The 23,102-nt window shown below is 40.8% G+C and overlaps 1 protein-coding gene across 4 annotated transcripts in view; it reads left to right on the forward strand.

Moving 5' to 3' along the window:
- Positions 1-22,491, forward strand: part of stx8 (syntaxin 8) — a 68,199-nt gene extending 45,708 nt beyond the window's left edge. For all 4 annotated transcript variants that reach the window (XM_059339979.1, XM_059339987.1, XM_059339996.1 and 1 more), the window contains 2 exons: positions 10,680-10,781; positions 21,095-22,491. In XM_059339979.1, coding sequence (XP_059195962.1) covers positions 10,680-10,781; positions 21,095-21,159 — 167 coding nt within the window. In that variant the 3' untranslated portion in view covers positions 21,160-22,491. The remainder of the gene's footprint in view (positions 1-10,679; positions 10,782-21,094) is intronic.
- Positions 22,492-23,102: the final 611 nt, after the last annotated feature.

Below are 23,102 nucleotides of genomic sequence, written 5' to 3' on the forward strand. Positions count from 1 at the left end.
AAAATATGGTGGCTTTTCCTGAACTGTTGGTGTTGGACAGCGCAGAAGAAATCAAGCCATTAACTATCCATCACGAGTGTGAATATTTTAACAATAACAGAAAGCCCATTCTGAATAAATAAACTGACATTTTAATTGTCATGCTAGAGGATTGTTAGGAAAAGAAAGTGGTTGTGTTTATGTGTCCTTGCCTCTAAGATGTCAGAATTAGCCAAACATAATTTTTAGGATTATTTCTTTACCAGGGCCTATCTTCCATAGACGGACACGGCATGTTTCTTTACTTTTTTGGTCTTAATTTCTGTTCTTTTTTGGCATGCATTCAAATGATTTGTTGGTGGTTTCCCTCAGTTTAAAAACTGGTGAAACTCTGAGGTTTTGAGCGAAACCCCCACCTAATCCTCACTCCCCACATATCCACAGGGTGAGTTTGTTTACAATAAGCAGCCAAGAGCAGAGAAAAGGAATAAGAAAGAAGTTGAAAGAAACTCTTCCAAGACTGTGCAACTTCTTGTAAATACCATAATTGCCCTGAGTTGTATCATCATGCTGAGTGCCCCGTGTGTGCCAAGTGAAGTTCCAGTTACATCCAGAGATGTGTGTGTTTTGGTTGGCAACAAAGCACTACCCTCTATACACAGTCAGTCACACCAGGGCCAATTGTTAACAGTTGTGGTCAGACCCCCTTGCACTACAACAAGGGATACAAGAGGAGGGTTGAGTAAAAAGAAGACTGTCTGTCTTTACCTCTCTCTTTCTCCATATCCTCAGGAGAAATCATCTCCTGAATAAGCACAACAGAATTAGCCCCACCGAGTCAGATTGCGTTTAAATCGGTGAGAGAAAAACAAGCATTTTCTCTGTGCGCTGTGCCCTCTCTGGGAACTGGTCCTAAAATAACACACAGAGTTAATACAGCACATCCTGCAGCCACGCTGGGGTGTCACTGTTTATGGCAGTGCCTCCACCACATGCACACACACAAACCAAAACCACCACTGCTATAGCCTCTGCGAAGATGTGTCAGCAATTTCGCCGAGGCCTCGGGCGGATATAGATCTGGGATGCTGGAATTTGATCATTAAAATAGAGAGTGCCTCCCAAACTTTTCGCCATGCTCCTGCGTGTGAATGGCATATTTGCTGTCTGACTTGAATTAGGCTTATAATATCATGTGGTGATTGGCTTTTGAAATGGATGTTTAGGCCTCATGCTAGAGTTGCATTTACCCTATGTTGTATCCAATGACTATCTGTGAAGGAGTGGGCGAGGGTCTTTAACTGTCCTGATTGTGTACTCATGCACTGCAGTGCATCGTGGCTCTGGGTCCTGGCAGATTCACATCCTAAAAGATGAAACCAGAGAACATTTTTATACAGGATGCTACATTTCTTTTCCCTACCTTTGCTTTCATATACAGTAGTGTTCAAAATAATAGCAGTCCAATGTGACTAACCAGATGAATCCAGGTTTTTAGTATATTTTTTATTGCTACATGGCAAACAAGGTACCAGTAGGTGCAGTAGATTCTCAGAAAACCAACAAGACCCAACATTCGTGATATGCATGCTCTTAAGGCTGTGCAATTTGGCAATTAGTTGAATGGGGTGTGTTAAAAAATAGCAGTGTGGCATTCAATCAATGAGGTCATCAATTTTGTGAAAAAATTGTCAGTTGTTGCATATATAGTGGCAGGTGATTGTGATATAGCTCTCAGCTGTTAGAGCAGTCCAACAGTCAGTGGATATAGCAACGCTGTCTGCTGTGGCTAACTCTGTTAGCAGCACCTGCTTTCGCTCCTCGTATTGAGTTTCTATGAGCCTGCTGATGGTACGCTGTGACGGAATATGATAAGCTGGTTCGTGTAAATTAATTACAGCTCGAAAACCTTTCCCATCGACGACACTTATTGGCAGCATATCCGTTTGAATCATTGTGCAGATGCCTTCTGTGATTTTCTCTGCCCGGTGTGCGCCGCGGCTCCTCCGGGCTAACGCTGAGGTGATGGTGGGTTGAGAGGAGGATTCATTGGTAATCACGGTCGGATGAACGTTGTTTAAGTGGTACATCATTGGAGTTGTTCTTGTGTTGTACTTATAACCATATCACAGTGTCCACAATGGACAGAGTCATTTTTTTAACTCAAAATGATCCCACACCAGACTTCGCCTTGCTCTCTTCATGTTTACCCGCGGCTACAGCAGCTCGCAGGCAGGTAAGGATTAGGTTTTTCTGTCTGTAGGCTATATCGCCCCCTGCTGCTAGGATGTTTTATTACCGCCACATAGTGAAATTCATTACATTGCTCAGAGACACACACAAAACATGAACTCTGTTTTATAAAACCTTGAATCGATAAAACAATTATGGATCAGTTGGCATATGTCAAAAAACTTGAAGAGGTCATGTTGCCTTATGCTGAAGAGGACATGCCCTTGAAACGGGTGTTTCAACAAGACAATGACCCCAAACACACTAGTAAACAAGCAAAATCTTGGTCCCAAACCAACAACATAGATGTTATGGAGTGGCCAGCCCAATCCCCGGACCTTAATCCAATTGAGAACGTGTGGGGTGACATCAAAAATGCTGTTTCTAAAGCAAAACCAAGAAATGTAAATTAATTGTGGAATGTTGTTCAAGAATCTTGGAGTGGAATAACACCTGAAAGGTGCCACAAGTTGGTTGACTCCATGCCACACAGATGTGAAGCAGTTATAATAAAAACTCTGGACATACAACTAAATATTAGTTTAGTGATTCACATAATTGCTAAATCCTAGAAGTTTGGAGTCAACAGCAGACACTGCTATTTTTTTGAACACACCCCTTTCAACTAATTGCCCAATTGCACAGCCTTAAGAGCGTGCATATCACGAATGCTGGATCTTGTTGGTTTTCTGAGAATCTACTGCACCTACTGGTACCTTGTTTGCCATGTAGCAATAAAAAATATACTAAAAACCTGGATTAATCTGGTTAGTCACATTGGACTGCTATTATTTTGAACACTACTGTAACTCTCCTAGTTTCTGCAACTCTCTCTCTCTCTCTCTCTCTCTCTCTCTCTCTCTCTCTCTGTCTATTTGCCGGTCTGGATAATGCATCACAGTTCTGCGGTTCTTTAATGACCTTGGATTTGGCTTTTTTTTGTTGTTGCTTAAGTCGATTCAGGCAGTCCACTAATTGCTCAGTGAGGTGGTTTATCATCATTTTGAGTTCCTATGAAGTTACTGGGCTGCACTTCCAAGTTAGACCATGGTACTCTGCTGAGAAATGGTGTGTTACTCCCATTGCACTGGAAATGAGTCACTGTCACAAGTGGAATAAGAGCTCTTGAATTTCTGGTTCATCTAAGTCCAACCTTCAGGTATGATGATGAGCTTTGGGTAATGATCAAAATAATATCATGAATACCAGAACGATTTTTCTTTCACAGGGTGTCTGGGACCTCCTTTAGAGATGGTATGAGGAGCTCAGACATTCAGAAGGATCATCAGAGTAGAACGCTGGTCCTTTGCATTGAAAAAAAGTCGGTGGAGGTGGTTCGGGCCTCTAATGTGGTTGCCTCAGGGAGGACGCCTTGCATCATAGGCACATCCAACTAGGAGGAGACCATAGTGCTGACCCAAAACACACTGCCATCTGGCCTGTGAATGCATTCGGATACCCCATTAAGAACTGGAGAATACGCTTGAGAGAAGGAAGTATGGGCAACCTTGCGTCGCACAATGCTACTGTGACCTAGACACAATTGGCAAAAAAAATAGATGGATGGTTACTTCTGTTACTGGACTCCTTTGTTCAGGTCCACAAACCCTCCCGCCCACTACGCTCTTTGAGTGAAAGGCGTCCTCTGCCACTGAAGGGCTCTACATGTCAAACTAGACTCTTCTCCTCTGTAGTGCCCCGGTGGTGGAACAAACTTCCGAACTCCATCCTATCTGCCGATTCCTAATCAATCTTTAAGAAGAGACTGAAGACCCAACTCTTTACTGAACACTTTCACACTTGATCATAGATGACAACGATAAAAAATAAAACAAACTGTCCGCACTGACCACTCACACGACCTAAAAGCACTTACATCCTAATGGACTCAAACTTAACCCATGGCAAATGCTCTTGTGGTAGGAAAAACACCTATGAACCAATATCCAGTAGAACTGTATGAAGGAAAACTGTTTCTTGACCTGGGAGCCGGGGCACCAGAAGCATTATTAACTCAAATGTTGCTCGGAGGACCTGAGAACCATCTACTGGCTTATTGAATCCAAGTTCACTAATTTAAGATGGAACCAAGTAACAAAGCATTATAAGCAATGAGATGAATTAGAAATTCAAAGCTAGTAGGAGCAGGCAAGACTGAAATTATAGTCTTTGTTAGTGTTTTGAGTAGTATTATGCAAGAGCTGAACAAAGAAACGACAGCAGCTGGATGATTGTTTACGTGCGACACCTTCAGACCTGTCATGAGGCTGATGGGTTGGTAATCTGTAAACACCCAGAAACAGAAAGTGGCAGAGCTACATCTGCCTTTGTACACCCTGGGCCAGTAGTATGCATAAATTGTATGAGACATGGCCCTTAAGTATTTTGTTCCAGTTCGTGCCTTGGCCTCATAATTATTTCGCCCATACCAGCAGCAGCCAATGGTGAGGATAGTAGGTGTCTGTACGTGGTTCCAGATGACGCTGACAGCAAGGGTGGAAACAGACCTGTTAACCAGTTAGTCCTCAGAGAGCAGGATGGCCACAGCGAGAGGCTGTTTATATAAAATAACTGCAAAGTATTGGAACCAAGATGAAATGGCGTTGAGATTGCGCACAGAGTCAGCAGCACGAGGGAGTAGGTGACGTCATACGAGAGCAACATCTGTCTCCTATTGGTGTGTGTGCTGCAGAGCCCTTGAGCCTCAACACAAACTAGCCAGTGACTTGCATGCATTGTTTTTTGTGTGAAGACAAGGTACTCTTGGTAGCAGAGGAACTGAATAGAGAGCTGGCAGTATTAACAATTTACCACAGGCTCATTATGCTCCGGCAGCATGTGCTGTTTTAGAAATGTAATTTATATTTACAATTTTATCTACCTGGTTAGCTGACAATGTATGCTAATGGTTGCTTTAAGTGTTTTGGAATTTATTCAATATTATACAATGTGATAACTGAGGTAATACATCACCGTGTTCAAAATAATTTACCTTTCATTTTTTATATGATCATATGGTATCAGTTTTACAGTCAGTCTACTATAGGTGGAATCCTTTCGAAACATAATTTTTACACATGCTCTCTGCTGAATGAGACTGCATCTTCTGGAACTTACATGAAAATAGACACCAAAACCATTTATGGACAGGATGTCAACGGTGTCTGATAACCGTGTTTGTGACAGGTCCTGTCTGTGGTTTAACTGAACCTGCATTATATTGACAGCTCTGCTTCTTTGCTGCCAAATAATTGTTCCCATTTTCATAAAGACTGTTCACAAAACCACCTTATTTTCAGCTGTTGTTTTTGTTTGTTGTGGAGAAAACACAACAGAGACTATGGCAACGAGACCCTGAGCCCAAAGAGAGCTTGCTTATTGTCTCTTGTTGTACATGCAGACAGTCTAATTAGAAAAGGGCATAGTCGAGCTCTTTCACAGGAAAATCAAAATGCAAATCAGCTGATCAGAAAGCTGATGTATGTGCTGTCCACAGTTGTGATGAACAGAACTCTGATGAGACTTAAGTTTTATTTGAAAGTTTCTCCCTTTAGATTCTTCACACATCTTCATCTTCATGTAATGGATCACCGAAGGAGTACTTTTTAAAACATAAATATATATTTTAACATTTTTTATTAGAGCCTGACCAGTGTGTGATTTTTGAGACTGCAACAGGTTTTATAGGGGGAAAAAGTAACCGATAACTGATATGACAGCCAATATTGTGATTTTTTTTTTTTGAGCCGGAATACATTGTCAACCAATTCTAGAAATTACATCTAAGAAGAAATACAAAAACAGAAAACTATTGTCGTGGCAGCTTTGACAACTGCACTAACTTAATGGGTGAGCTGGCCAAACACGAAGCACTCAATACTCTGTTCAGCAAGATTTATTAGCACATTTGTATTCCATACACCGCACAGTTCCGAATGGCTATTTTACAATACAACAAAGTCCTGTACGCCGCTCGTCTTATGACTGTTGCACTTTTCAGCATTGGCTTTTCAGCAAGGCTCAATGTGGCCCTATCTTCCTGCCCTATACATCACATCAGGACAGACCCCACTGGCCCACACATTCCCCTCAGTCAAGGTGTCATCAGAGTTGAGTTCAAATAGTGAGTTCCCAGAAGGCTTTGTGTCTTGAATACCAAGTAGGTCGCCGCCTACTTCATGTCCCACCGTGCAGGAAACACCAAATTTCCTTCACACTATCCACTTCCAAACGCCATACATAAGCATGCGGAATCACTGGGACACAGGAGTCCGCACGTACATCACCGCATAGGAGGCACAGAGAGAGCTGAAGAAGCGCAGCTTGCCAGTGGAAGAGTCTGAGTCAACTGATGGTGAGACCCTGGCGGATGGAGCGGATGGAGCGGATGGGATGGCGACAGGTGGCTGGGCGCTGGGAGAGGGGGGGCGCCGCGGCCCGGAAAGCGAGGGAAAAACTCCAGGAGTTTCAGAGAAGACACACCAAGGAAATATGAAAGTGGACTTAAATTGCATCACCTGGTATGAAAACTTTAAATTCGAGACTCTGATTTGAGTGTTTATTTTCTCTCTAAGCTCTACACAGAGTATCTAATGGCTGGGAGAAGCGGCCTCTTCTTTTAGAGAGCAACAAGTTGGACTAGTAGGATGGTAGAGTCACTGTTTTCTGACTCATTAACCACCCTCAACACTGGGCCCTCTCGCAGTGAGAGGCTTTTCCCTCGAGCCACCAACGGGGTCACAGTTGAGGGGGATCAAAGTCTCCCCTCATCTCTGAAGGTCTGTTGATGTTTGTGTTTTATAGTTGCAGTTCATGTTAAGAGTTTGTTCTATGTGGGCACCGGTCTGTTAGCTTAAAGGAATATATATGATAGGGTCACATAATCTGAAATGTGCTTCTTTAAATGTGAATGGCCTGAGTAACCCTGTAAAGAGAAGTAAGGTACTTGCTAAAATGAAAAAGGATAAGGTACAAATCATATTTCTCCAAGAGACTCACATGTCCAAGAAAGAACATGAGAAGCTGAAAAAGTTTGGGTATTCAAATTCTTTCTTTAGTTCATATGAAAACAGCCGGAAGAGAGGTGTGGCTATCTTGATTTCCAACAGTCTTAATTTCGAATTAGTTATTAAAAAGGGTGATACACAGGGTAGATTTGTAATTGTCAAAGGAAGGATTGATAACATCCGATTCCGTCACTTTTGCTAATATATACGCCCCACCAGAGAGCAATAGAAAATTCTTAAAATATCTGTTTGATATATTAACCTCTGAAAGTGATGGAATATTAGTCTTTGCAGGGGAATGGAACACAGTTCTGAATTATTCTATAGACACAAAAAGAAATACATGTCTTAAGTCAAGAGATCTCCACTTGCTAATTCGAGAGACGGGTTTGTTTTTATGTCTGGAGGAACCTACATGAATCTGAAAAAGACTATACCCACTACTCAGCTACTCACGGGGTTTACTCCAGAATAGACTTCTTCTTGATGAATGTTACAGATAGGCACAGGGTGAGGGAGTGTTCCATATAGGAACAGCAGATATAACAGACCACAATGTAATCTATTTAACTATCCATCTGAATGAAAGACAGAAGAGTATACTAAATATCAATATTCTAAATAGGGAAACTTTTGTTAAGGAGATTAAGAAAGAAATTAGTGAAAGTATAAAGTATAATATGACCGACCAAGTGGACCCAACCATTATATGGGACACAGTTAAAGCGATAATGAGAGGGAAACTCATTTCAAGAACAGCTTATTTTAAAAAAAAGTTAAAGAGGGCAAAATATGATGAATTAGAGAAAACTCAGAGAAAATTAGAGAAGCAACATTCAAAAGATAAGGACAAAGGGCAGGAAAATCAGATTAAAGAATTAAAAGATCATATAAATGCCCTGGAGGCCGAATTGGGGGAAAAACTGAGATTCACTAAACAAATCTTTTATGAATCAGGCCCAAAAGCAAAAATTCTAGCAAGACGCCTTAGGACATTCTACATTCTAGCGTTCTGAGAGGAATAAGATGCAGAGTTTTTGAGATGAGTTGCTATTATGAACTGCAGATCTTTAGGGCCATGTAGCTCCACAGATTAACGTTGTCCGTCACTAACAATTATTTCAAAAATAAGAGAAAAAATTATCAAAATCCACATTGCTATTCATTTCCAAATAACCTTATTGTCTAGTGTGCTTCAGAGGCCAAATAAGACTGAATAAAAGCAGCCTAAAGCAGCTTGCAAACAAAACAAAAAAAAGTGTGTGTGTTTGCGCACGTGCCATGAACTCCCTCACTGTGGCTTTAGAGGTTTATCCAGTGTAATAGCATTTTAAACAAACAATCCTTGCCTGAAACAGGGCTTTCTTTGTGGTCTGGCTGTTCCAAGCCAGGGCCAGCAGCTGTCATACATGGAAGCAACAGTTACAATAGGAAATTGAGAATTATGTTGTTAGAAACTGACTTGATAACAGGGTGAATTGAAGGACTTTGCACATAAAAAACCAGTACCTTGTCAGGCTACCATTCAGAAAATGTAATTCAGTGTTTCATTGCAGATGAGCTGTAGTTAAAGGTTGCGTCCTTGCACTGCAAGCTTGAGAATTCATCAATGAATTGAGATGTTATTGCAAGGCCAGAACTGAATCAAGAAACTTGGCAGCAGCGAACAAAAAACATCCTTTATGAGTAGTTGGAGTGGCACGCGGCACAAATGGGTCAACGTCTACACCCCTTCCCTGTCGGTAAAGGAGGAGTTTCTTCTTTCTAAATTGCTGCCTGATGCATAGATGATGATGTGAGAGTCTCCAGGGACACTGTACATACGCTACTCTCACGTCTCCCATCTTCTTGTCCTTGCCCCGTCACATTCTGGCCCTCCAAACTGACAAGCTTTCCTTTCACTTTTCAAATTATTGGTGCTATTTAATTATCTTATGTCAGCCAAAACACAGACTGTCTTGTCAAGCTGTGGTGGCTCCTAGTTGAGGAAACGTTCTCTCACTGATCCAATTTGAAGGCAGCAAGAGCTTCAGACAAGCGTGCTCACAAAGACGAATGCAGCAGACGACCCTGAGCACACACCTGTGGGAATTTTGAGAATTAAAAAAAAAAAAAGGTTACATCCTACTGCCAATGTGCTATTTTACTAGCAAAGAAAGGTTGTTCATTCACAGGAAGGGACTGTCTGTTTAACTTGGCACTGAACTGTGGTTTGAGGATGAGCCTAACTTCCCATTCCTGTAAAATTTCTATTTATCACTCTGTGAAGACCTTTCCTTTCTTCGACTCAACCTCTGTTTCTGTTTAACTTGTTTCTTGATTGTTCAACAGTCCACAAATCCAGATCAAATTCACAGGTTTAAGATGAAACTACCAATTTTTGGTATCGTAAGTATTCTTGTGATTTATAAAAAGAGCAAAAAGCCATCTTGTTTTTTCCTCCACCAAGGAGGTTATGTTTTTGGTTTGGTTTGTTTTTCTGTCAGCAGGATTACATAAAAACTGCCAGCTTGATTTGCATGAAACTTGGTGGAAAGGTGTAGCGGGGTCCAAGGAAGCACCCATTCAATTTTAAAACGGATCTGAATCACAAGGCAAAATATTTTGCACTTTCATTAACACTGCAAGACAGGACATGGCCATTGAGTTCTAAATGTATTTATTCATGGTGTTGTGTCATTGTGACAGTTGGATTAATGAGAGAGACTAAAGAGAAGCCAAACCTCTCCAGATCTGATAAAATTACAGTTAAATCAATTATTTCCGCCAATTTACAAGTCAGTCCTGGGCTCCATTAGCTCCAACCAATATCACAATTGAATACCTCACCTTAACGAATCAAGAATTTTGGAAATCTTTCAGCAGATATCTGTTTTTGTTGTTGGGCCAGGCCTCTGGAGATGGCATGTCAACACTGTGGCTAGCTCTAACAAATCACACAGGCTTCCATCTGGACGACCTTCAAGTCAGGAACTCCTACTGAAGGACCCGAGCCACACAGCCGAACACACACACACACACACACACACACACACACAAAACACACCCTCCATTTCTTTGGACGACCAGGCATAGTCCCTGAAGCCTGGGCTTACGTCTTTAAAACTCATGAACAATAAGGGCCTGATTAAATCCAGCATGAATTCAGGAAGTAGTGAAACCGTTTGAAAGCACGAGGAGTGCTTTCACACAGCCCACTCCCTCCACCACCACCACCACACTCATGTTTCTGCATTGGCAGCCTTTGCCTTTTGAAGTTGTTGACTGCTCTGATGTCAAGTCCCTCAGAACCTGTCACTTTTTCATTTTGGGTAATATCTTTTATTGCACAAAACATATTGGGTGGTCTTTCCTGCAATAAAATGAAAGATAAAAAGAGACAATGAAGTCTTAATAATGGCAGATAATACAAAGCAGAAATTAACTTCATAGACCTTATCTTCTCTCCCTTTTCTTTCTCAGAAATCATTGACGACCTCGCACATCTTGTGGATAAGACAGACGACAGGATTCGTAACGAAACACGGAGGGTGAAGCTGGTGGAGACAAAGTCAGCCTCCTGTGGTAAGCCTTCCTTGTTTTCCATTACTGTGAAGCATCTTGGTCCAGTATCATGGACCAAAGCAGGCCTGATATCTGATCTGTGTCCTTGAAAACAAATCTCAACAAATCTTTTTTATTCAAATGAATGATTACCAAGCATCAGATTTCACTTTGCATTTCACAGAGCAGATGTCCAACAGACTATAGCTTTATAGAGGAAGTCAGCCTGGCTGGTGTGGGACAGAGTTGGACGAAAATAATTGTTTCCCTCGGTCAATATTTAATTTAACATACAGGACCCATTATGTTTGGTACAGCTTTCTTCCTAACAATACAAAGTTATCATCTTTAGCTTCAAGCAACTGAGCGATGTTGTTGCTATTGCTGCCTTGGCCTTCGTCTCCAGAAAGAATGGTGCTTAATGGAGCAGAAAATATGATGCTGATGGGGACCAGCCCTCTTGGCAGAGATGATGTGAGTGGTGAATGGTGGGTGGACTGGCTCAGTCTGTCACGCCTGCTAACATGGTGTCCTGGGCTTTAAAAGGGGGTCCTTTGAGCAATACTTTAAATGTGTGCTGAGAGTTGCAAATCAGGCCCTAATGGCGCAATACTCTGGTGGTGTTTCAGCAACGTTTGTCGGATATTTGATAGAACAAATATGTTTATATTTTAATAAATCCAGCCGTCTTCACAGCTCACACTTACACTTTAATGTGTGCACATGCGAGCTTAAGCATACCTTTTAAGCTTTAAGTCTTTTGTAGTTTCACCTACAGTTGAAACCAGAAGTTTACATACACTATATAAAAAGACACATATGCTTTTTTTTCTCAATGTCTGACATGAAATCAGACAATCACTTTTCCTGTTTTAGGTCCGTTAGGATTACCAAAATTATTTCAATTTGCTAAATGCCAAAATAATGAGAGATGGATTTTTTTAGACAATTTTTTATTACTTTCTTCAAAGTCAGAAGTTTACATACACTAACATTATTATGCCTTGAAACAATTTGGGAAAGCCCAGATGATGCTGTCATGTCTTTGGAAGCTTCTGATTGGTTTATTGACAACATTTGAGTTAATTCGAGACACACCTGTGGATGTATTTTAAGGCACACCACACTAGGCAGAAACACACTGCTTCTTTGTGTAACATCATGGGAAAGTCAAAAGAAATCAACCAAGATATCAGGAAGAGAATTGTGGACTTGCACAAGTCTGGTTCATCCTTGGGTGCAATTTCCAGATGCCTGAAGGTGCCACATTCATTTGTTCATATAATCATACCCAAGTATAAACACCATGGGAATGTCCAGCAATCATACCGCTCAGGAAGGAGATGGGTTCTGTGTCCCAGAGATGAACGTGCTTTGGTCCAAAATGTGCATATCAACCCAAGAACAAAAGCAAAAGACCTTGTAAAGATGCTGGCTGAAGCTGGTAAGAGTGTGTCATTATCCAGAGTGAAACGAGTACTGTACCAACATGGGCTGAAAGGCCACTCTGCCAGGAAGAAGACATTACTACAAAAGAAACATAAAAAAAAGACAGATTACAGTTTTGTCAGACCAAAAATTAAGGTCTTTGTCCCTGTGTGCATTTGCGAACTGTAATCTGTCGTTTTTATGTTTCTTTTGGAGTAATGGCTTCTTCCTGGCCGAGTGGCCTTTCAGCCCATGTTGGTACAGTACTCGTTTCACTCTGGATAATGACACACTCTTACCAGCTTCAGCCAGCATCTTCACAAGGTCTTTTGCTTTTGTTCTTGGGTTGATATGCACATTTTGGACCAAAGCACGTTCATCTCTGGGACACAGAACCCGTCTCCTTCCTGAGCGCTATGATGGCTGGACATTCCCATGGTGTTTATACTTGGGTATGATTATATGAACAAATGAATATGGCACCTTCAGGCATCTGGAAATTGCACCCAAGTATGAACCAGACTTGTGCAAGTCCACAATTCTCTTCCTGATATCTTGGTTGATTTCTTTTGACTTTCCCATGATGTCACACAAAGAAGCAGTGTGTTTCAGGTGTGCCTTAAAATACATCCACAGGTGTGTCTGGAATTAACTCTAATGTTGTCAATAAATCTATCAGAAGCTTCCAAAGACATGACAGCATCATCTGGGCTTTCCCAAATTGTTTCAAGGCATAATAATGTTAGTGTATGTAAACTTCTGACTTTGAAGAAAGTAATAAAAAATTGTCTAAAAAAATCCTTCTCTCATTATTCTGGCATTTAGTAAATAGAAATAATTTTGGTAATCCTAACGGACCTAAAACAGGAAAAGTGATTGTCTGATTTCATGTCAGACAGTGAGAAAAAAAGCATATGTGTCTGTTTATATAGTGTATGTAAACTTCTGGTTTCAACTGTACATAAATACAGTTATTATGTGTTGGGCTCTGAGAGCAGCCACAACATGACATACAACTTAATAATGTGCAGACACGGGTCTGAATCATCAGCCTTTATTGTCTCAACTCCAGATTTTGTTGAGTTATTCATTGAAGACCCTTTTCCACCAAAGCAGTTTCAGGGCCTGTTAGGAGCCAGTGCTAGTTCACAGTTGGTTGGTTCAACGTGTGAACCAGCTCTGAACCGGTTTGCTTTTCCTCAGGCTCGAGAGCCACGTCATTTAAGTCACTGTTAACGTCTGTATGTCTCCGACCTCGCGGCAAGTATAAAAACAACAGCAGACTACGTGTCTCTACAACACATCTGTGCTGCTCATTTTAATCACTATGGACGCCAAATGCATTGTTATTAACACTGAACGTGAGATGTTAATGACTTGTAAGCTAACGCTAGCATGCTAACGTTAGCACGATATCGATCGCTGGCTAACGTTAGCACGCTAGCGATCGCCCGCTAACATTAGCATGCTAGCTCGCCCATATCAATCACATTGCAGTTAAACAAATCAAGTAAATGAATGATACACGTTTTAGTTGGTCTTTCTCAATGGGCTGAGTTAGTGTTGTTGGTCAAATAACCTTGTCCCCAGCTCCTGACGTAAGCTGTTAGCGGTTCGAGACCAGCAAAGAGTTTATGCTTGTTTGGAACCAGTTTCGACCAAAAAGCCCTATTAGAGGCCTTGTGAATGCATGACCCTCCCTCACCATTGGCGCAGATCTGCTTCGGTTTGTTTAACCTTTGTTTTGCCATTGACAAAGAGAGATTTTTTTAAGTGCCTTTCAGAGCAAAACAGCTGCCATTAGAGGTGTTAGCTGGCCAAAGCCAATCTATGGAATGTGAGAGCTTCAGCTGGGCTCCGTTTGCCCAGGCAAACGCCACACAGCATTGCTATGGCAAAGGCTGCATTTTTGTTCTAGGAGACCTGGCTAACAGGCGGTCACAGACAGAAGCAGAGCAGGCAGTAGGAAGGTCAGCCCCTCAGAATGCTTCGTTCTGTTGGTCGTGTCCCCATGGTGCCTGAGCGCGAGTTTGTTTGAAGATCCCAGAGCTCAAATTGTGTTCGAATCAGGACTCTTTCTTTTTGTCTTTCTTTTTGTTTAACTTTTGCCGCCCCGACTCCCTCCTCCATCTCCTCAGTTCCAAGCTGAAGGATATTCATGGGGAATGTATGTGTGTGTACATCTGCATGTCCAAAAGGATTACATGTATGATATGTGCGAGTGGTGCATATTTGGAGTGTCCACAAAATGTGTGCAACTGTGTTTGCAGTAAGGTGTGTGTGTGTGTGTGTGTGTGTGTGTGTGTGTGTGTGTGTGTGTGTGTGTGTGTGTGTGTGTGTGTGTGTGTGTGTGTGTGTGTGTGTGTGTGTGTGTGTGTGTGTGTGTGTGTGTGTGTGTGTGTGTGTGTGTGTGTGTGTGTGTGTGTGTGTGTGTGTGTGTGTGTGTGTGTGTGTGTGTGTGTGTGTGTGTGTGTGTGTGTGTGTGTGTGTGTGTGTGTGTGTGCGCGCGCGCGTTTGTGTGTCTCAGACTTTCTCTGTGAATGGAAAATTCCCCCCATGGTCTTCTTCACTCTCACCTCAATGCTCTCTTTCTTTTTTTCCATTCCTCTCTGTCATCCCCTAGTTCGTCTCCTCAGTTGTTTGACACTCGTCTTTGTGTCAAGCAGAGAAAGAATTGAAAATACTACATGCCACAAATTGTTTGGAGGGCTTTCCCTCTTTCTCCATGGCAGCATGTTTATAATTCCTTAGCTTTAAGGCTTTATTTATTTTTCAAACCACCTCTCATCCAAAGCCGGCGTTTGGTGTTATGTCTCAGCCGAGTCCTTGTAAAGCTAGAAACGTCTGGCTTTGACAGGCGAGAGCATACTTAACATAACTATTGGTAGCTGCCCTTGTTGTAAAAGAGTGCATCTTAGTTTTTACACAACCAAAGTTGCGTTAAAAGCTGGAAACATTTCCAGAAATTTGAAAAATGTTCTTCACTGTAGGGTTGTCAATATAAACCATCAGACATTTGCACAAAGAGAGGAAAAACAGTTTTGTGTGCATGCACCAGAAATCTCCACATTAACAGCTGGAGAAGAGAAAGCTGATCTGTGGGAAGGGTCATCTCACCGAAAGGGAAGGGCCCACATAATGCTCGACCGTGGTTCCTGTGGCAGACTGTGCATGACTGCTGCCCATAGTGTTGTGAAACATCCATTGTGTTGAAACATACTGGATCCTTCTTCAGCCCGGACTTGTGGAGACATCTATCTCCTCGGTGTACATAAGACTTAGACTTGATTTAGTTGCATTAAAGCAGTTAACAAGTTGATATACCTCATTATTTTATACTCTGCAGATTTTATAAAGGAGACCAATGGAAAAAAACATAAAACCTAGACGCATAAATCAACAAAGAAATGTATTTTTGATACAACGCTCTTGAAACTTTCTTCTTTTTGAGTATTTCTAAAAAAGGCTGTTCCAAAGCTGATGATAAGAACAATCACATGTATAAACTGAACTACAATACTAGTATACACCTCATATAGCACCTTATATATTGATCATTTGATTATGTGGCACACAGCCTGCATTGTATATATTATTTTATAATTGTATGTTTCATTGTGTTTAATTGTGTTTTAATTGTGTTTTAATTGTCTTATGTTAAGCACTTTGTGATTTTATCTGTAAAAAGTGCTCTATAAATAAACTTTACTTACTGACTTACTTACATTAAAAAGTTTGCATGGAAAATGCTGGTCATTCCTAGTCTTAACGACTTATTCTTTTATCAGATATTTACTGACTGACTGTTTTTTATTGAACACTAAATTAAACACTTTTGAGAACTTTTTTTATTCTTTTCAACTCTTTCCAATAAAGGATCTAATAAGAAAAAAAACCCATAGTGTTATATGTGAGAAAAAAAAAATATTTTTATTTTTTACATTAAGGCTGAAACTCTATCGATTGGCAATAGAAGCAAAGATTTTCTTTTTTTCTTTTTTTTTCACAAACCACTGGTCCAATGCTGTCACTTAAACAAGCTAAGCCTCATTCACAGAGTCATTACCACTTGTTTTAGTTGATGTTGGTGGGAATTGAGAAGTGGAGGCTTTGAGTTTGGTTGGATTAGTGTGGCAGATTAGTCTGCGGGACCGAAGGGTCTCTTGGAGAGTAGTGTGAGTTCCCCAGAGCTTAGGCATCCCCATCAGGCAACATCGGCCCTTGAGCAGCCCTACTCAACAGAGCTAATCCTCAGTTCGTTGAGGGCCACTTCTGCAATCCCGCAGGTGGCTTGCATCTAAAGTAGGTTTGTACTGTTTGGACTTCAGGGGATGTGTGAAGAGAGCGTGGGTGAGGGGCAGTATTTGACATGTTTGAGGAAGAGCACATAGAGTGTATAACTACACCAAATTTGTCTTTAAGAGTCAAACTTTTACAACTCTGTCTACTCCAATCAGTTTGATCTTTCTTTCCAGCTCGTGTTCCTCTTATTGCCCTGACATGGTATACTGTAGAAAACTAGAAATGGGAATCGAATAGGTTTCACATGGCGGATGAAAGGATTGCTTTAAGTAATACATCCTGCTAATGATGTTTCCACATCTGAGATTCTTCTTAGTAAGTGGCAAGTTAAATTAAACTCGCCTCAAGAAATCTATAAATATTTGAAACCCTTTCCACGTCTGATTTTTTGCCAGGGTTGCAGCGAAAACAATTTAGTCCTAGTTATTGTGCTCACACCACAAAATTACACATCGTGCATTAGGTTTCTTCTATCATCTGAACATCTGACCTTTTAATCTCATATGTATTACCTCAACAACGGCATTTATTGTCAGGCCAGGGTAGTAAATCAAATTACTGCAAAAGAATATAAAATATATAAATATTATCAAAGACTTTTTAGCCATGCCAATCAGCTCTATGAATTGCAAGGATGCTTGGTCCTTCTTCCTGTCTTATTGGATAGATTCCCATGAAATTTGATTCAGACATGCACGGTACCCAGAGGATGATTCCTAATGACTGTGGTGATCTCCTGACTTTTCTTCTCATCTCATTAGTCAAAGTTTTCCTGTGAAAGTGAAAGTTTATGAGATAGATTTGCACAAAATTTGGTTGTGAAATTCTTGGTTCCCAATGAATGAATCCTACTATCCTGGGTGACCTCCATGCTCTTTCACTAGTTACACCAAGAGCTTCAACAACTATTGTATGGGTTGCTATAACATTTAATATATACATTCATGTCCCCTTTAGAATGAAGTGCAATCACTATGGGGCTCCTGTGACTTTTCTTTTTGTTAAAATTTCAGTTTGCCCAACACTTGGGTTTGTGACCAAGTAACCAATAATGAAATTCCCATCAACCTCAGCTGTACTTTGGTTATTTCTGATTAGCAATTGTTAGCACTCTACCATGATAAACTGAGATGGTGACCATGGTAGAAATTATACCGGCTTAACATCAGCATGTTAACATTTTCACTGTGACCGTGTTAGCAGCTGTAGATCAGAAGTACATGTTTTAGATATTTAATATTCAAAGCAAAATCCCATTTAAAGTGTTGTCCTTTTCTATTGTGCTGTGAGAAAAATGATGACTAACCTTGTTAACATAAAATCATTCCCTTTTCTTGAAAGGTCATCTCCGTCTTTTGTGGTCTGAAAAGGTCTTTGAACCATAAGCGGGGGGCACGGTCATAGAAGTGTGGGAGGTTCGGGGGTTGTCTCGCTCCGTCCAGAGCTCTCACCAATTATTCCTTCTCTCCGTGATTTGTCTTACTGATGTGTCGGAAAATGGCTAAAATGGGGATGAACCCAGACTCTGGCCTCCAAAAGCTCCTGGGTGGTCAGTCTATCAGCAGACAGCAACTATCTCCCTCAGCATCAGTGTCACACCAGAGCCCTAATCTATTTGGCAAGCAAACGGCATTATTGTCATTAGTCTCTGGAGGCCTCGCGGCGGTCAGGAGTAGCTTGTTTAGTTACTGAGGCAGACAGGGTTGGCCCAAGAGGGAACAGGAGGGTGAGGGTCACTGTGGGTGTCTAATGCGGCTTCATGACTGACTGTTATATGACATTAGAGGGTGTGAGAGCTTTGCTCCACGCTAAAATATGCGTATGTTATACAGCTAAGCCTTTATTGCTATTGTTGCCATGGTGTTGTCAAGTGGAGTTGCTGACAGATGTTGGACCAGGCTGAATGAAATTCTGATGTCTGAATCTAATGTGGACTGGGTGTTGCGTCGGTATCGTTTACACCCAAACAAAGATAATTGCTGGGAATTTGTGTGTATTTGCTTTAAGCACGAGGCTTTTAAAGAGCCATCACAAAAACTATTCGAGTGTGTGTTTCTACTTTGACATTTATATTATGCTCACATGTGTAAGTTATCAGGAAAGGTCCTGTCTACACCAGTGATAACGCCTAACATGCATGTCCTATGGACCTTTATATGAACACCTTCCACTCACATAGAGTAGAAACACACAGGGCTCAAATATATGCAGAGAAAGAAACTATTAGCTATAAATACCTAAAAGAAACAGAAGAATGGCACACTGAGTCAAAGACATCTGGACCCCTTACAGCCATACGCCGTATCCTGGCAAAGAAACCAGCATCAGCCTCGCATTTCATCAGACCACCACACCACCACTACCACCGCAAGCAATTAGTTCAGCATGGCTTATATCTCGCCCTGTCTCTCTCCCTGTGGGAAAGACGACCAATTAGGCCCATGCAGGGGAACGCGGGAGGAGAGAGCCAAAGAATGAGAGAAATGTAAACCCAAAGTGAAAGGCTGGGGGAAAATACCAGCCGCATGCTAAATAACAATGGACAACTTGAGACAGTGAGGGGACTGTCGGACCAGCCAGAGATGCAGTTGTTTGAAATCTTCACTGCTGTGCCACTCTAGAAGGTATGAGACGGGGAAATAGTGGGTGACCGCACCCTTGGAGAAAGTTCTCCATATCTTATGTGTGTGTGGTATATGTCAGAGAATATACTGTATATATTATACTGAGGGATAGACCACTACATCCTGAAGGCATTCAAGTGTTTATGATGCGCATGATATAAGCCACCCACCATCACTTCTCTTTTATATCCACTAAAAGACTTGTATCAGCTGAGCTATATAAATATCAAACTAAAATGGAATTAGCGTCTGTCTATATGTCTTTCCTTTGACTTTCTCTCTCATTTTTTATCTGATTGTCTTCACACTTGGTGTGTGTAATGCTGAGGACAACATCTGTGCCAGTGGCAGTGTTGAGAAGCTCTTGAGAGCTACAGGACTGATTTATTAGTGGTCCATTAGTCGTGCACCAAACTGCATGCTGGGTACAGCTTGCTCCCCATTGCTCACTATAGTACTTTTAAGAAAAGATGAAGGGAGATTGGAGTGATTGGATATGTAACATTGTGGCAAACTCAAATATTTCAAGCATTAGCGATGTCACTTTGATAAGGGACACTTTTGTTCCCGAAAATAGCCTGGTCCCTAAATAGCTAGCTGTTAGCTTATGATGCATATGCTCTAGCACTGCTAGGGGATGCAACTATGTCCAAGTGTGAAGTTGTTTAGATGAGGGGTTCTTAAAGCTACAAGCAGCGATGCCAAAGGCCAAGTAATTGGCCTGTTCTGAAATAGGCATGTTTTGAACGGGCACCGTAGTGATATTTAAAATATATAAAACTTGACCTGATTTGGTCAACCACTCCCTAAATTCTTGATAGTGTTATCAACATGAAAGATGTACCAAAGATTTTGTAGGGTTGAGTTTCCACAGCCACTTCTGTTTCGCATTCAGTTCCAGCCCAATCAATACTGCTTGTTCAAGGCTGATGCAGATATTGATTTTTGCAGAGTTGAAAATAATCTAGTTACAATATGAAACTTGAAAAAAAAGTGAGTTATTTTCCGTAGAATAACATTTTTGTAATGAAATGAAGAATCCCTTAAATTCTGCGCTTGTTATAAGATATGGACTGAGCCAACACTTACACACAGGTACACTTAGATAAACTCATCAGAACTCACTTGTGGAGACAGTAATTCTCAATCTTTGGCATTCCTGCACTACAACTGCTCATTACCTGTTGGCTCCTGAGTTAGTGATATATCTGCAATAAAACTAATATTTGCCAAAATAGAGGTCCATCGATTTATCGGTCAGACAAGTTTTTAACATTCACATAATTCTGTTCTCAAAGACGTTTATCTTGTTATGAAGAATGGGAATTCCACCTGTAGTGGATTTTACAACACAAAGGTTTTTTTTTTTTTTGGGTGGTGACTATAATAAAAAAGTGTAATATTTTCAGGTCCACGGGGTAAAGCACTTTGATGAAGTGTGAGTGAGGTTTTGCACATTTTTCTCTGCTTCCATGGTATCAGTGAAAAACAATGATTATCCTCTCAAGGCAGAATCAGAAACATATGCCTATCACAGTGCGCAATCTGTGGCAATAAAGCTTTTGTGGCTGTTGAACGCATGTAAATTGCATTAAGTCATCAAGAGAAAAATGGTGATATGCTGTGAGGGCATAAGCACTTGGGACTTGCCTTAGATCAAGGATTTTGAAAATTAGTGATGAGGTATGTGGGCTTCTTACCTCTTCCAAGTGTATTCCCCAGAGTCTGCAGCATTCCCCTTCTTCTCTGCGAGTCTGTCTCAAATCAGGTTTGGAGTTCCGCAGCTGCTTGACATTTGAATTTTCAACATTAAAGTTAGAGGTAATTTGTTGATCTGCAAAGGTTTAATGATAAAAGGCAAAGTAAATATAAGACAAAACAATGTTTTTATTAAATAGTGACCTCATTAGGGTCCAAGCATGAAAGCGCCAAGGACCCAGCGGTCTCATCTAACTTCCTTTTCGTTTTTCTCTCCTTCAGGGATGCTGGTGGTGATCGTACTGCTTTTAATAGCCATCATAGTGATCGCCGTGTGGCCCGTGTAGCCGACAAGGACAACGGTGATCGTGAACCTGTGCTGGACGACTACTACAGTGACAGTTTGGTGCAGTTTGAAATCTTTGCATCTACAGTGCACACATGTACAGCCATTTAAACACAGTCTCTCTTCAGATTTTATTTTCCTATTCGATGTCCTTACATTGAGACAAAGGTCACTGGTTGCTGTCCATGTGAAATGAAGACTTAAAGGAGTAGTGTGTAGGATTTAATGGCATCTAGCTGTTGGGTTACAGATTACAACCAACTGAATACACTTCCACTCACCTCTCCTTTTCAAAAGCGGGGTTGAGAACCTATGGTGGCCTTCAAGTAATGTAAAAAAAACATGAAAAGGCCCTCTTTAGAGCCGGTGTTTGGTTTGTCTGTTCTGGGCTACTGAAGGAACAGATTCCATGGAAAAGGACCCATATGGAGGCCTCAGTCTAAGCTAACAAAACACAACCATTCTAGGTTTCAGGTGATCATACACTCATGAAAACATAGTTATGAATATTATATTCCATCTCGCCAATAGAGCCCCCTAAATCCTACACACTGCTCCTTTTCTTCAGTCCTTCAGCTGCATTTTTCTAAATAGTAAATCATTGGTTGGATGAAAGGCAATAGTAACCCTGCAGAAGATGATCTTTATACATTATACTGCTATAGGTGTAAATTGTTCTCTTTAACAGTTGTTCAAGTGTCTGGATCATTATACTATGAAACAGTTAAATTATTTGGAGCTAGTTTAAATATTTTTAGCCTGGACTGTGGCGAATGTTGACCCAACAGTAGGACCTCCGGCAGGTAGCAGGAGGTTTTCCTTTCATAAGTCTGTCTGTGGTCTAAGGGTCTGAGCTGGGGCTCGCGCTACATTAATTCCGCAAGCTTTGCAATATTCACACTCACTTATATTTACCCATGCATTTGTCTTGGGATTTTTATAGAATAGGTTTCGGCCAAAACAAACAGCTCGTCTGTGTAACTAACATGGCTATTTTCCTTCCTTGTAAATCAATTCAGCTTGTAATTTCCAATAAATGATTTTTTTCAGTTAATAGTCCCTGGACTCCTGTCTGTCTGCATTAATGCTCAGGGATTCGTCTGCAGTATTGTGCTGTTGTTGAACATGATATTTAGCTGGACAAAAAAGCACCACTTCCATATTTCTGTTGTAAAATCTGCATTGTATTATTTTGTCTCCTGTACTTGCAATTTTTTGAACAACCAGTAAGGGGAGAAAAAGTTTTGCCCAAATATTGTATGAATGTTATCCATGTCAGTGTATTATCTACAGTAGATGGCAGATGGCATGCCCCCAGTTTGGTACAGCAGGAGTGCAGGCACGGAAGCTTTAATTTTACTTAACAGCTAAATAAATAAAAACATATTATTCAAATCAACAGAAGCAAATTCTTTTTTTTTTCAATGTAACAAGAGTTTATTTCAACTGAAAATCTGAATTTAGTTCTACCAGGTTGGTGTGTTCAGTAGTTATTATTTCCTTCTTTAATGGCAACGATCTAAACAACCACAAACGAGTAAAAAAAAAAAAAAAAAAAAAGTTGATAAAGACAATAAAATCCACAATGTCTTGTGTCATTAAATATATTCATATATAATAACCATAATATATTAGTACGCATTGTAAAACAACATTGCAAAAAAAAGTCTTGGCAATGGTGACAACTAAACAACATTTACAATTCATAGTATGAACACAAAGCAATGCTTTGACAGTATGTGTGTAGCGTTTCATCAGGAAGCTTGTCAAACCATCGCTCAGGAAATGGATGTAAAATTTACAGCATGAGGCTACAGAGATTAGAGAGGTGTGATTACAGATTACATTGTGCATAACAGAAAAACATTGACATGTAATGTTATGTTGTAGGATTAACAAGTATGTATGTGTGAGTATGTTGTCATCATTAGAGCATCATGATGC

The sequence above is a fragment of the Centropristis striata genome, chromosome 1, assembly GCF_030273125.1.
Source record: "Centropristis striata isolate RG_2023a ecotype Rhode Island chromosome 1, C.striata_1.0, whole genome shotgun sequence".
In the NCBI taxonomy this organism is placed as follows: Eukaryota; Metazoa; Chordata; class Actinopteri; order Perciformes; family Serranidae; genus Centropristis; species Centropristis striata.